The sequence below is a fragment of the Peromyscus californicus genome, unplaced genomic scaffold (assembly GCF_007827085.1).
Source record: "Peromyscus californicus insignis strain IS unplaced genomic scaffold, ASM782708v3 Scaffold_8__1_contigs__length_139910024, whole genome shotgun sequence".
Taxonomy (NCBI): Eukaryota; Metazoa; Chordata; class Mammalia; order Rodentia; family Cricetidae; genus Peromyscus; species Peromyscus californicus.
The window spans coordinates 100,544,842-100,559,887 of record NW_026294606.1 but is presented as its reverse complement, the minus strand read 5'-3'; the positions used below and the strand labels follow the sequence as shown (position 1 = coordinate 100,559,887).

At 44.3% G+C, this 15,046-nt stretch overlaps 1 protein-coding gene across 6 annotated transcripts in view; it reads left to right on the top strand.

Moving 5' to 3' along the window:
- The window catches only part of Hydin (HYDIN axonemal central pair apparatus protein), a 365,841-nt gene that overhangs the window by 271,805 nt on the left and 78,990 nt on the right, over nt 1-15,046 (top strand). For all 6 annotated transcript variants that reach the window (XR_008215695.1, XM_052727909.1, XM_052727907.1 and 3 more), the window contains 4 exons: nt 1,001-1,142; nt 4,213-4,378; nt 9,168-9,788; nt 11,145-11,366. Coding sequence is in view for 5 of the 6 variants with exons in the window: in XM_052727909.1 (XP_052583869.1) it covers nt 1,001-1,142; nt 4,213-4,378; nt 9,168-9,788; nt 11,145-11,366 (1,151 nt within the window). In the remaining variant the exon portion in view is untranslated. The remainder of the gene's footprint in view (nt 1-1,000; nt 1,143-4,212; nt 4,379-9,167; nt 9,789-11,144; nt 11,367-15,046) is intronic.

Below are 15,046 nucleotides of genomic sequence, written 5' to 3'. Positions count from 1 at the left end.
TCATGAACAGAAGTCAGTCTGCTTCCTCCTCATATTCTTATCAGGAACCATGAGCATGCTCCTTTGAAGTATTTCAACCTCCTGCTTCCTAGTTATCAAGAACAGTTTTCTATAATGATCAACTTGAGAGAAATGGCTTGTTATTATTATTTATTATTATTTTCTTGATGATCTTTGGGCTGAATCCGTATCTCTGACACAGAATCAGTGTCTGGTGAGGACCAGCTTGTGTTCTGTCCCAGTGCCCTCTTGCTGAATCTTGGCCTGGTAGGAAGGGCATACTCCCTCAGGCCTTATTTGAAAGGACACTAATCCCATTCCCATTCATGAGGGCCCCACCCTTATGACCTATTCATCTCCTAAGACCCCACATCTTAACACTTTCATATTGAGAGTTAGGTTTCTATCTGTGAATGTAGGGAGACACAGACATTAATACCATAGAAATTACAAGCTTGATGACGTGAAACAACATGGATTTATTATGTTACAGCTCTGGGGTCAAAGTCATAACGTAGGTATTAGCAGTGCTGTGGGCCTGTAGAGGCTGCGGTGGGCAAGGGTCCTGCTCCTTGCCTTTTACAGCTTTCAGAAACCACCTTTTAGAATTCCTCGACTCACGTCCCTTCCTTGCAGCCCCCATCACAGAGCTGCTGCCTCTTCTGTCATCTCTCTGCTTCTGCTGTTCACCCTCTCCGCTCCTGCCTCCCTCCCATAAGGAATCTTTTCAGGGGACTCTGCCTAATTCTGTCCTGTCTGCAGAAGTCCTTCTGCCCCAGAAAGGCCCACCTTCACAAGTGTAAGGATTAAGACTTGGGTGTCTTTGGGGACCACTCCTCAGCCAACCCTAGATGGAACCCAAACTTGGCACTGTAGAGATAAAGGAAACCCAGCAGGGACCGGGGATCCCATCTGTGCTCCTGCCCCCTCCCGCTGTCACTGTGTGGGCAAAGATGCTCAGACCTTGACCTCCCCCTCCCTCTCCCCCTTCACTCCACAGAGCGTAAACACAAGGAGGCTGCTGCGAAGGAGAAGGAGCGTCTCCAAACATTAGATGAGGAAGAATATGATGCCCTAACACCGGAAGAGAAAATCATGTTTGACCGTGAGGTTCGGCAGGCACTCCGGGAGAGAAAGAAAAAGTGAGACCAGTGGCTGGCCAGAGCAACGCTGTTCCCTGGGGAGGGAGGGACTCATGGGGAGACCGGGGTTGGTAGGGTATATGCTCTGCTCTGATTTATCTTCCAGAAAGACAGCAGCAACCACAGAAGACCTGGAGGGACACCTGTGAGGGGAGGGTGGGGAAACCCATTTGGCTACCCCAGGGCCCCAGCTGCTGCAGGCTTTCAGGGTATCTCCTGCTATCCTCTGCTCCCTCCTGCTGGGGCATTTGAGACTAGCAGGGAGGGTTTCATGTCTCTGTGCTCTCCTAAGGTCCCACTGGCTGCCGTAGCAAACGAATTCTGGGTAGCACTTGTTGTCCTCTGTGACTAAGTGTCAGCAGCTGATGACCCAGGTACCACACTGTTGACATGGGTATAGTGACCTAACTGTTCTCCCACTTCTTAAGCCCACATCTGGCTGCCTCTGTATGATCCTCAGCCTGGGCAGCTCACAGTCAACAAGCACATTCACTCAATGCCCATCACTAGGGACCAAGAACTGGATCCCATACACACACACACACCATGTAGCATTCCAGAAAGCCGGGCCTGCAAGCTCAGGCTGTCTATCTCACAAACAGCCTTCCTATCTTCAGACATCACAGACATGGACAGTACCACTGCCCATTGTGCTCTGGGGTTTCCAACGTTAGAGGACGCCGAGCCATGGTACTCAGCTGTGATATACGCCCGTTTTCTCCTCTTCCTCTGCCTCTAGACTCCTCTCACTGACTCTGAAAGAGGTTGTATATCTCCTGCCTGCCCCCCACAGCATAGCCTCATCCTTCCCCGCCCCCGCATAAGAGAAATGTCTGTCCATCAAGAGGCGTAGCAAGCTTAGCGTTGGCACCCTGGAGATACTCCTTCATCACCAAGGCTGCAGTACTCGTTGTCTTCATGCATCTGCTTCATAGAGCACATTTGAGCCCCAGAGCTCATCAACAGGCTGTTTATAGATGCCTACACACACACAGAGGCACACATGCCCGCCCCCCGGCCCCCCACACCCACACACACACACCATGAAGGACGTAGATATAGCCTCAGTGAACAGCAAGTCACAGCAACCAGGAGCAACTACAGATTCGTGGGGGTGAAGAGATAGGTAAATCAGGGCTTCCTAAGCTTTTGTGTGCTTGAGTCTGTCCTACCTAAGAGATGTTTACATGACCTCAGGGTATATAGGCAAATTAATATGCAACCCAAACAGTCTCTGGTATCAGAATAATTTAGAATAAATTTTATCTTAAAACAGTTCTTTGGTATATATATAATTTTACTAATTATTAAATACAGAAGTAAATCTGCATTGTAATGAGATGTATATACTTTTTCTTTTCAGACAGGGTCTTACTATGTAGACCAGGCAGGCCTCAAACTCACAACTCACAGAGATCTTCCTGCCTATGCCTCCCAAGTGCTAGGATTAAAGGTGTGTGCTGCCACAACCAGTTACTTGTGTTTTGTTTGTTTGTTTGTTTGTTTGTTTGTTTGTTTGTTTTGGTTTTGGTTTTTCGAGACAGGGTTTCTCTGTGTAGCTTTGGAGCCTGTCCTGGAACTCATTCTGTAGCCCAGGCTGGCCTTGAACTCAGAGATCCGCCTGCCTCTGCCTCCCCAGTGCTGGGATTAAAGGCATGCACCACCACCGCCCAGCTACTTGTTTATTTTTATGTAAAGAATTAAATCTTTGATACTGAAGGACAAAGAGGATCTTCAGCATTTTTCAGAATTAATTTTTTTATTTTATAATAATAAATGTTGGGAACATTTTCACATAAATATGTAGTAAAAAATATCAGAAGTCTATTTGTTTATCAAAATTTTCTAGAAATTCTGCCTTAGTCTCAAGCCAAAATTCATTTCAGGATTCTTTTAAACTGAAACTCAAACCAGAAACTCAAACAGCAGTTCTTAAAATCAATCTTTCTAACGTAGTGATATACTAATTTGATACTTCCATGCTAACAAATGACTAGAAAATATTTGAAGTCTTTCTTTTCCATAATTAAGCTATTCTGTTTATACAAAAGCAGAGAACTTTGTACAATAAAATCCCTGCAATTCATATCGTACAGCAGTCTCGAACCTGAGCCAAGCAGGTTCATTGGCTTTGCATGCATGGCATGATGGCATGCACAGCGCAATGGGTAGGTTGTATGTTCAGAGCCAAAGCTACGTTGAGCATGATGGCACTCTGGAGGCTGAGGCAGGCAGATCTCAGCGAGTTCCAAGCCAGCCTAGTCTACATGGTATTTTTTATTTTTAATTAATTTTTGGCTATTGCACATCCAGAAACTTTTTACTGTTGCCAAATTTTTCACAACCACCGGATTCGGTTACACAACCCCATCTAGTATGTGCTCCCCAAGTTGAAAGGCTGTGGGTTAGCCATTTTCAGAAGTGCCATCTCCTCGCTTCTTTGTATGTGGTACCTGCTTTGATGTCGCTGTGCTATCCGCAGTAGGGGCTGACATGGCTGAATGCACAGAGCAAAGGGGGAAAAACAACCAGGAAGGGAGGGCTGGCCTTCCAGAACCAGCACCGTTGCTCTTAGCCAGCTGTGGAGGGGGCTGACAAGGAAAGCACAGCATCCCTTCCTGTCTGAACATCAGATGTGAGGATGTGGGGAGTGAGCAGCACTGCACTGGTGCCACACCCATCTTTGAACGTCCTTCCTCAATGATCAGCATATTCTCGGCCTTTGTCTTTCTTTCCCATGAAAAGAGACAGGACTAGAAATACAGAGAAGTTAAAGAATTCTAATTGCAATCAGTTCATCAGAGATTTGCTGAATGACCTTTTAAAGATAGCTGTGGTCCCTTTGTTTGTTTCTTTCCTTCCTTCCTTCCTTCCTTCCTTCCTTCCTTCCTTCCTTCCTTCCTCCCTCCCTCCCTCCTTCCCTCCCTCCCTCCCTCACTCACTCACTCACTCACTCACTCTTTTCCTTCCTTCCAAGAAAGCTCTGCCCAGGGTCCCCCCTCCTGGCGGTCCTGGCTGGGCAGGTGAAATAGGAGGCGCTGAACTCTCTTCTGTTTGTGGCTTGATGCAGGGAGCTGGAAAGGCTGGCCAAGGAGATGCACGAGAAGAAGCTGCAGCAGGAGCTGGAGCGGCAGAAGGAAGAGGATGAGCTGAAACGAAGGATCAAAAGGCCTAAACAGGGCCCCGTGAAGGAGGAGCCACCCCTAAAGAAGTCACAAGCAGCCACAAACAAGCCGGTAGCAGCCCTTACTTGCTCCTTACTGAGAAGCAAAGGGACCACCCCTGTAACCTGCAAACCAGCCCAGTGTCACTGCCCTCCAGAACCCCAACTAACCATGTTATGGTTATATGGATACTATGGTAGGGCAGGAGGTAGAAGGACCAAGCCCAGTGCTATAAGCACTGACTCTATGTAGGTGCTGAGTTTGTGTTTTACCTGGTCATGCATTTTAACATCCCGTGCATTCTGAAGGACAGTGGTCCCCACCTGCAGTTCACAGATGAAGCCAGAGTCCCAGAACCCTGTCCAGTAATGTATTAGCATAGTCTTTGCTCTTCCCTTTGCCAACCTATACCAGGTATGAATTCCTTCCTTTGGAGCAGGCCTTAAATCCAGTCAAGAGAACGTTTGCTTACTCCCGTAAACAGTCTTGCCACTATTTTACCAGTGGGTACATCTTGCCTAGCAGGTCATTTGTAGCATGCAGTCCAATGCTGGGTAAGATCATTGGTGTCTTTTCTACCCCAGCAGCACCTTAGGACACATTAAAAGACAGCCAGTGAGGAGATAATTATTCCCTGATCAATGTGGGTTTGGTTTCTCTATGTCTTCAACTAAAGTATGTGACATCTTAGCCATAGCATCTTCATATCTATTTATGATAGGCAACCAAGAGCAATGGCAATAGCCTTCCTTATTTTGGGTGCCTCTAGTTCCTCACCAACCAATACCTCCGTATGTTATTGGGGGGGGAAATCAAATTAACCTATGCCAATTTATCATCCCAATTTTTTATTTTTAATTACACTTATATTTATTGGTGTGTGCATGTGTGTGTGTGCCATAGCACACAAATGGAAGTCAGAGGACAATATTCAGGAATCGGTTCTCTTCTTCCATTGCATGGGCCATAGAGATCAAACTCAGGTCATCAGGCTTGTCAGCAGGTGTCTTAGCACACTGAGCCATCTCACCATCCCCCAAACTTACTTTTTAAAGATAACATTACACACATCATAAAAAAAGAGAGAGAGAGACTGTTGAGAGCACAGTTAGCCTAGAAGTCTGTCCATTGACTGCATCATAGTCTCCAGCTAGAATCTGCTGGGGCTTTTAAGTGAAAGTATGTAGATTTCCCTCTTAACTCAAGTGGCTGTGACTTGAAGTGGCTGTGACTTGAGCCCTGCCCCTCTGATGTCCCTACTACAGGATAGAGGGCAAGTACCTTCAAGGGTGATTTGATGACTTCAGACTGAGTGGGAAGGACCATAACCCAGCCATCTATTTAGGAACACGCTGTGTGTATGGCACCTGAGCTTAGCACAAAACACATTTGACCATATTCCTTGGGAAGACTTCTTGAGACCCTTCTTGGTCTAATGTAGTCATCTGGTCTGAAAATGCTATCTTAAGGAAAGCCAGCTGAGACCAGATACATCCTCTGGAAGTGAAAGGAAGTATCAGGGGGTGCCAGATGATGGGGAAGGACTGGCGTGCTTGAGAACCACCCAGTTTTAAAACACAAAGTATCCTTCCCCGCAGTTTTAAAACTGTGTTTCCCAGACTAGCACTGTGTTTCTCTTGTTCTTTCATAATTAAAATTTCCAAAATGTTTCTCTGTCTGGCTCTACTTGCTCAATTCCCAATGCTTTAGTGGGAATTTTTTTTACCCCAGCTTCAGTCTCGGTCGGTCATACCCATTGATCATAATCCCCAGCAGCCTCTTCATGTCCACATCAGACATCCACATGTCAATGTCTGACTCTATTGGTATCGTATTGGGGTTTCTATAAATGGTACCAACCTTTGAACTATTCTCTTAATGTCCTAGCCTACCTCTCCTGGCACACTTCCTCTCTCCTCCTCACTCTTCCTCCTCCCACCTCTCTCTTTCCTTTCTGGCCCTAATTCCATCCATCCCAAATCATTAATCCTAATCCCATTCACTGTCCGTTTTCAGTCTCAGCCTCTTCTCTTCCCACTTGGTCATTTTATCCTGTTACGGTTTGAATCTAAAAAAAAAAAAAAAGAAGAGGAGGAGGAGAAGGAGGAGGAGAAAGAGGAGGAGGAGGAGGAGGAGGAGGAGAAGGAGGAGGAGGAGAAGAAAGAAGAAAAGAAGAAGAAGAAGAAGAAGAAGAAGAAGAAGAAGAAGAAGAAGAAGAAGAAGAAGAAGAAGAAGAAGAAGAAGAAAAGAAGAAGAAGAAGAAAAGAAGAAGAAGAAGAAAAGAAGAAGAAGACAATGAGGAAAGAGAAGAAAAATGTTCCCCAAAGCTTCACATGTGAAAGTATTGTTGCCATTGATGGACTCCTGTGAAATGACAAATCACGAAGACACTTGCTTCATCGATGCATTAATCCATTGAAACTCAATTGACTTTTAGGAAGTACATCATTGAGGAAGTGCTTTTGAAGGATATAGCTCCTTCCTGGACCTTTCCGCTGCTGCTTTCTCTCTGCTCCCTGGATATCATAAGAGATATCATAGTTTTCTTTAAAAGTAGTCATCTTATCACTTTTTAATTATTAGCATAAAGTAATCCATGATGTTATCTTCCTTACGATCTCTTTAAATAGCTTCTAACTCTGTAGTCATGTCCTTACTGTCATACTACACGTTATTTATTATTCATTCATAACCTCCATTATTTTTCAATTTTGTTAGAATTTTTTATCTTAGGGATGTAGCTACAGCTCTGTTTATAGAATGCTTGCCTGGCATGCATGGAGTCCTAGGTTCAATTCCCAGCACCTCATATTAAAAAAAAAAAAAAAAAAACAGACTTGGTAGCACACATTTGTAATCCCAGCACTCAGGAGCTGGAGGCAGGAGGATCAGCAGCTCAAGTTCATCCTTTACTACATTGCAAGTTCAAGGCCAGCCTGCTTACTTTAGAGTCTGTCTCCAAAAATGTTTATTTCCATCTCTTTTCCAAAGAAACAGCTGTTGTCTTCGTCACAGGTTTGCTTTCGGATTAGTTTCTCTTTGGATCTTTTCACAATTTCTTTCTTTTTCTGTTTTTCTTCAGTTCTCTAACTTCTTATGGTAGATATTAATGTTATTCATTTTTTGTTTTCTAATTTATGAAAGTTATGAGCACGTTTTCAGATGCATTGTTTTAGACCTACCCTTGTGTTGTTGACATGCAGTGCTGGCATCACTGTTTCCTTCCAAAACTTTCTGACTGTTCTTTGTAGTTTTTAACTCAGAGATTGTTCAGAGTGTATTACCCAATTTCAAAATAAAAGGCTTCATTTGTGGCATCTTTTTTCAAATTTCTGGCTACAGAGAACATGTCCCACGGTCTATTGATCCTTTGTATTTTCTGGGCTTTGCCGTGTAACCCCCTACATGACTGATTTTTATAAATACCCCACATGTATAGAATAATATATGTATTTTCTTTCTGTGCCCATTGCTTCAAGCTCATTACCCATGTTCTCAAATCTCCCCATATTCTTTGCCATCTTTTGTCAGCCTCCAATTACTCTATGCTGAGTTTCTATAATCTTCACCTGAAAGTCCCCCCTCCCAACCTGGTACCCCATTCCATACCATCTCCCGTGTCCTCACAGTGGCTCTGCAGACTGAGGCCTCTTACATGAGCTGAAGTAGGGTGCTGAAATTCTTATTCATAGCTCTGACAAGTGCTTTCATGTGGCCAGCTTGCTGGGCCGTGCTCAACATGAATGAGTAGAAAAGGCACAGTGAGATGAGAGGGGAAAGCCAGCCCTTGGTCACTCAAGACTCCGTGCCTGGAACAGCCCTCAATTTAGCTGGGAAGGGGGACACTGGGCTATACTGAACAAAGTGGCCCTGAGATTGGACTGGATTTGCTGTTGCCTAAGAATGCTCCCCTAAAGTGATGGGACCACCTAAGGATTTCATCCAAGCAAAGAGAAAAAAATCAGAGCCCACAAAATATATTTGAAAGCACGGTAAGAAAAGGGGGCGAGCGTTGGTTTTGGTATATATACCAAGTTTGTTGAATAAATAATTTTTTTTTGTTTTTGAGACAGGGTTTCTCTGTGTAGCCCTGGCTATCCTGGAACTCACTTTATAGACCAGGCTGACCTTGAACTCACAGAGATCTGCCTGCCTCTGCCTACCGAGTGCTGGGATTGAAGGCACATACCACCATGCCCAGCTCAAGACAACTTTTAATAACTTTAATAACTTTTAATAAATAAACATTTTCAAAGCCTAAGTGTGACCAGATTCTAAACTCCCATTTGTCCCCAGAAATACAATACAAAGCTGTGTAGTTTTAATAACTTCACGCTAAAAGAACCCTTGCTCTGTGAGAGGCTGTTGTAAATTACTCGTATGAATCTGCACACTTGTCATTAACAGTCCTTCGACGTACTTGTTACTATCCCCATTATACAGAGAGGACTAGGTTGTTGGCAGGGTCACAAAGCTGTAACACTGCTGGACTCGAACCATCACCCTCTCTGATCACTCCCGGGGCATCTGAAAGCATATACGGAAACCGCGCTTTGCTGGCCTTTTCCTATTGGTCCTTCAGATCAGTAGCTCTGTAGCAGGAATGTGTGCTAAAAGTGCCTGGGCACCTATCTCAAAATTCACGAGGCAGAGCCCACATCAGCAATGTAAAACCATGAGGCGGAAGTTCCAATGAAGCTCCCCACCATACACACAGTAAGTACACATACTTACTGTACCTAGGGAGGTACCTGAATCGTAGGCCGCTTGGTGAAACAAGATGTCCCATGCTGTCCGGCATTCAGTTTTGCTTGTCTTTAAAAAGCTGTTTGGTGCATAATTCATATGTTTTGTCTTCTAGGTTCTCAGTGCTGCCAAGTTTGAAATGAAGATGGAATTGATAGAAAGGAAAATTTCTGTCAGAGAGCAGCCAGCAATTGAAGAGTCCCCCAGGAGAAAGAAACACACGACTGACTATGCATTTGGATTTCCTATTACCCAGGAACAAGAGGACAGTGAAAAAGACTTCCTGAAGGATACTGACAAGACACTGGCACAAAGGTTTAAAGTCTACGACCTGTGTCTGAAGGATATCCAAAGCATCCTCACGTACTGGGACCGCAAGCAAGGGCTCCAGATGCCTCATGCAGGCATGGAAGAGGTGCCCCATGAGCCTGATGACCAACGCCAGGCTCCATCAGGTGGTGGTGGGCGCCGGGGCCGCAAGGACCGGGAAAGGGAGCGCTTGGAAAAGGAAAGGGCAGAGAAGGAGCGCCTGGAGAGGGAGAAGGCAGAGAGGGAGCGTCTGGAGAAGCTGCGGGCGTTGGAGGAACGAAGTGACGAAGTGGAAGGGGAAGTGGAAGAGGAACATGAGGGGAAGAAGGACCTGGGGGTGCCCTTTATCAGCATCCACACTCCTGACTTCGAAGGCATAAGCTGGAAGCAAGCCCTGGAGAGCGACAAGCTTCCCAAAGGAGATCAGGTACAAAGGCTTCTGTGGGGTAAAACAAAATGAGGCTTGGAGGCTGGGCTAACTAACATAAACATGTTTCTTTGTATTGAAAGTTCATATCCCCTTCAATGGATCTCTGGTGCCTCCTTACATATGCAACAATGATGCCTAAAGGGACCTTTTTTAATCCATAGATAGTCCCGCCAGTCTATTCCTACTATCTGGCCTCATTAAAAGGCATCTGTACAGCCGATCATTAATATTGACAGCACTAGCACCCAGGGGAATAAGAGATATGTTTTGGAGTCAATCGAGAGACTTGTCCATTCCAAAATTTCTTTCCCACATGCTTCCCACTGGGATGAGAAGTAATCTATTAGGTAGCCTTTCACTACTACCAACAAAAGTATTGTGCCTTCCAAACTCACCTCAACTGGTGGTTTAGGACTGGGGCAGTGGTGACTTGGGAAACTCTTTCCTTTTTGCCAAGAACATCTTCTTGTATAGTTTTGTACCTCGACATTCGGACCCATAGGTTGGTTAGACTGTTAATTTAATAACTGGTATCTGACTTAAGGCTTTCTTTGTGGACACTGTAAATCCTAGGAAGCAACTCCAAATTCCGTGTCAGGATGCTCTGTGGTCCATGGGACGGGATGCAAATTACATGGAGGTCTTGACTGGTAGGCCTACGCGGCTGCTTGCTAAGTCCACAGAACAGGCTATAGCCTTTACTATTGCAATGATAATCTCGACACTGAGTACTTATTCTAAGGACTCCTGCAAACTGGGAGGGAACTTGCTGCCCTCTTTCCAGTCCTTGCTTTGGAGGGGACCCGTGTATTACAGATGAGAGCCTAGAGAGGGAAAACCCAGAACCTTTGTTTTGTTTGATAGGTTTTTCTCTTTGCTGTATATAACCGGCCCCAACCCAACGTTTGTTTGTCTTTGGAGGGAAGAATATCTAAAGAAAAATGAACATGCAATATGAGAATTAATGAACCAGATCTATGCTACAGACATCTGAACCTTAAGAATGGGTCTGTTTAAATTAAACAGCCCTATGGAGGATTAGGCCATCTGCTATATCAACCTAGTTCCTGCCCTAATGGGGTTTATAGTCTTATTTGCAAAGACAAACAGATTGTCACAATAAAGTGTGACAAAGGCTATGAGAAATGCAGTGCATAAACAGCCCACAGCAAGAACCTCCAGGATGGTCTGGAAAGCCTGGCCGAGCCAATTCGGAGGCCCATCCTTCCCTTAGAGTCTCCCGTGAACACTGATAGCAGAGAAGGTTGCATGGGTCACCCTTGTTCCTTCTGACAGGGACGTAGCGTTGGCACACAATCGGCACAGGAAATTAATGCAAAGCTTTTCATTTAGATCCTGGACATCCTAGGCCTGGGGTCCTCTGGACCACCCATTCCAGCTCCTGCCTTGTTCTCCATCCTCTCTTACCCAGCGAAGAGGCAGTCTTTGGCGGCCACTGAGGTCCTGAAGCACTTTGTGTTTGTGATCCCACCAAATGATGACCCCACCCTGCTGGACGAGAAAAAAGAATTGGAAGGGGACTCCGACCTCTTCCTCAACGCCATGGTAGCCAAGGTAAGGAATCCTCAGCTGGTCTTGAACTTGGAAGGGTTCATAGAACAGGGGAGGAAGGCCACCCCCACACGACAGCAATCTGGGCCTGATATGAGGCTTGTTTCTCTGGCCCTCCTGCCTGAGGAGCCGCTATGAACTTCCATCACTGAGTCTTGCCCTCTACCTGAGAGGGGATTGAAAATGACTGCTGCTCCTCTTTTCCAATCCCCGGGGGACAATTAATGAAATATATCACATTGCTCTGAAGCTCATATGCAAGAAAATGGGCAAAATTAGTTGTTTAGTTGTTAATGTATGTGTTTTCATTACAAGTGATGGGGCCTGTCATGAGCTTCTGTGTGATTGAATCACGTGCGCTGGCCACACTCCCCATGATCCTCCTGCCCTCTTCCACCAATCCCCTTCCTCTTCCCAAATGGCGCCCCTTCTATTTTCATGCCATATACGTGCGTGTGTGTGTGTGTGTGTGTGTGTGTGTGTGCATATGTGTGTGTGTGTAATCTAGGTTCTACATATGAGAGAAAGCATGAGGTATTTGTTCTTCTGGTTCTGGCTTTTTTCACATAATAACTCATAATAATCTCCAATTCCATTCATTTTCCTGCAAATGACATAATTTCACTCTTTTTTATAGCTGAATAAAACTCCATGTGTGTGTGTGTGTGTGTGTGTGTGTGTGTGTGTGTGTGTGTGTGTGTGTTTTCTTTTCCCATTCGTCTGTTGCTGAACACCTAGGCTGACCACATAACTTGGCTATTATTAATAGTGCCACAAGAAACACGGATGAGCAAGTGTATCTATACTATGTTGACTAGGTTCCTTTGAGTATATTCCAGGATGGCTATATAGTTGGATCATAGGTTTTTTTAGATTTTTTGTTTGTTTATTCGTTTGTTGAGGACTGTTCATACTGATTTCCATAGAGGCTACAGTAGTTCACATTTCTGACAGCAGTATGGGAGGAATCTCAGTGTAGTTTTGATTTGCATTTCCCTGATGTTGAGAGTTTGGGGGTTTTTTGTTTGTTTTTTATGTTGTGTTTTAAAAATGGAGAGCGGTGGTCTTAGTGGGTGGGAGCCTAGGGACACGGTGGAAAGTCACTCACACCATGCAGACGGCGCTCACGTAGAGGATTTTATTAAGGGAAGGGAAGAAGGAACGCAGAGTGCGCCTCTGGCTATAAGAGAAGAAGAGATGGGCAAGGGGAAGAGAGGAGGCGCAGACACAGCCCCGGGGGAAGAGCAATGGAAGGGGGTGTAGTAAGGGGCTTTGGCGCATGCACAAATGGGCTGCACACGGGGCTACGCAGGATGACGTTGTCAGGACCCTGAGCAGGTCAAGGTACTGCCTGCTTGCTGCAAGGTTCCCAAGGAGCCTGGTCAGATAATGTCTAAATGATAACATTTTGTTCTTGTTTTTTCATCGACCATTTGTACTTCATCTTTTGAGAAGTAACTTCCATTTCATTTGCCTGTTTATTGATTGACATTTGGGGGAGGTATTTAATTTCTGAGTTTTTCATATTCTAGATTTTAATCCACTGTCAGATACGTAGCTGGCAGAGATTTTCTCTTGTTCACTCTGCCGATGGCTTCCTGCGCTATACAGAAGCTTCTGGTTTCAGGTGGTCCCATATGTCAATTCTTGAAATGATTTCCTGAGCTGTTGGAGTCCTTCTCAGCCCCTGCCTATGCCTGTGTCTTAAAGTGTTCCACCTATCTTTTCCTCTCTTGTGTTTCAAAGTTTCAGTTCTTACATTAAAGTTTTTGATCCATTTTGATTTTTTTTTTTTTTTTTGGTGAAAGGATAGATGGAGTGTCATCCCTTTACACGTGGGTACCCAGCTCTTTTAGCACTGCCCAGTGAAGACACTGCCTCTTCTCAATAGATGTTTTAACATGCATTATATATTTAACAAAAGTAGAAGACTTATTTCTTGGTCTTCTATTCCATTCTACCAGTCTGTGTGCCTGTGACCAGCTCTGTAGTATAACGTGAACTCAGGGGTGGTGATACCACAGCATTGCTCTTTTTCCTCGACATTGCTTTGGAAATCCAGGACCTTTGTGCTTCCATATGAAACTTAGGATTATTTTCCTGTCATGTGACTGTTGTCATCGGAATTTTGAGAAGAACTGCATTAAATCTGTAGATGTCTCTTGGTAGTGTGTCCATTTTCACAATATTAATTCTGCCAGTCTATGAGCCTGAGAAGTCTTCTTGTATTCTAGTCTCTTCTTCAGTTTCTTTCTTCAACTGGAACTAGCTTATAATGGTGATGTGTGTATGTATCAGTGAGTGTGAATGTGGATATAATTCTGTGTGTGTCAGTGGGTGTGAGTGTGAGTGTGGGTATAATGTGTATGTATCAGGGGATGTGAATGTGGATATAATGTGTGTGTATCAGTGGGTGTGAATGTGGATATAATGTGTGTGTCAGTTTGTGTAAGTATGGATATAGGCTAGGAAATCAGAAAGAAGACCACTAGAGGGAAAAAGGTATCGAGGAAGAGCAACATGACATATGAACGTGAAGCAGAAAAAGAGGTGATGAGGAGGGGATCTAAGTGTACTGGGGTGGTCAGGGGTATGAGAAAGAGGAAGAGGAAGGAGAATCAGCAAAAACAGATTTTGTTTGAAAATGCCATAATGAAACACAATAGCGTGTGTGCTAGTTTTGGAAAACTGGCTCTTTTCAAAAGGTACAGAGATCTGTTCTAAAACTAATGTAAATCACAGTATAAGAATACAAAGATCATGGGTTAAGGGAACACATGCCACCAGGGAATAGTTAGATTATTAAAGAAATCACGATGGATATTATGCATGAAGTCACTTTTTAATCCCCTTGCCTAACAATACATGAAAATAAATTTAAGTTGAACTAACTTTTTTAAATTAACAAAATGAAATCATGTAAAAATAAAAGAAATTATACATACAATTCATAGGTGAAATCTCAGAAAGAAATAGATTTGAGCAATAATATGTCGATTATATACATATTAAAATTATATTCATGGCCTTTTATCCCAAGGGAAGAATGGTGACCCAGCATTTTAATCCCTTTGCATATGCTTGCCCCAGGAGCCATCCACTGCCCAGCAGGAATGAAACCATCTGAAGGCCCTGTCTGCCTCACAGTGAGGCTCTATCCCATGTCCAATACCAGGGAGGAAATCAGTATGTGGAATGAGCAGCCTTTGGGTGTGCCTCACCAGAGCAAGGAAAGTTGGCCCCATCGTCAGAAGTGGCTACTGCACCAACCCTCTTCTTCAGAAACAATTAAGCAATCTTTAATCTGTCGTTTTAGGAGGAACTCTAGCTCTCTTACTATTGACAAGGAAAACTTTATTCTTAGGCTAGAAGAATAATAGCTGAAAATATAAAAATGGTGGTAGAATTAGAGCATCATGTTTGGACATACATGAGAGGAACTTGGTTAAAATTTACTATAGAAATGTCGTAACAAATGCAATATGATAATCTATAATATATAACCACCTGGGAACTGTCTTACTTTTCTATTCCTGTGAAGAGACACCATGACCACGGCAACTTATAAAAGGAAGCATTTAATGGGGGGCTTGCTTGCACTTTCAGAGGGTGAGTCCGTGATCATCATGGCTGGGTGCATGGCAGCAGATAGGCAGGCATGACTCTGGAGCAGTAGCTGAAAG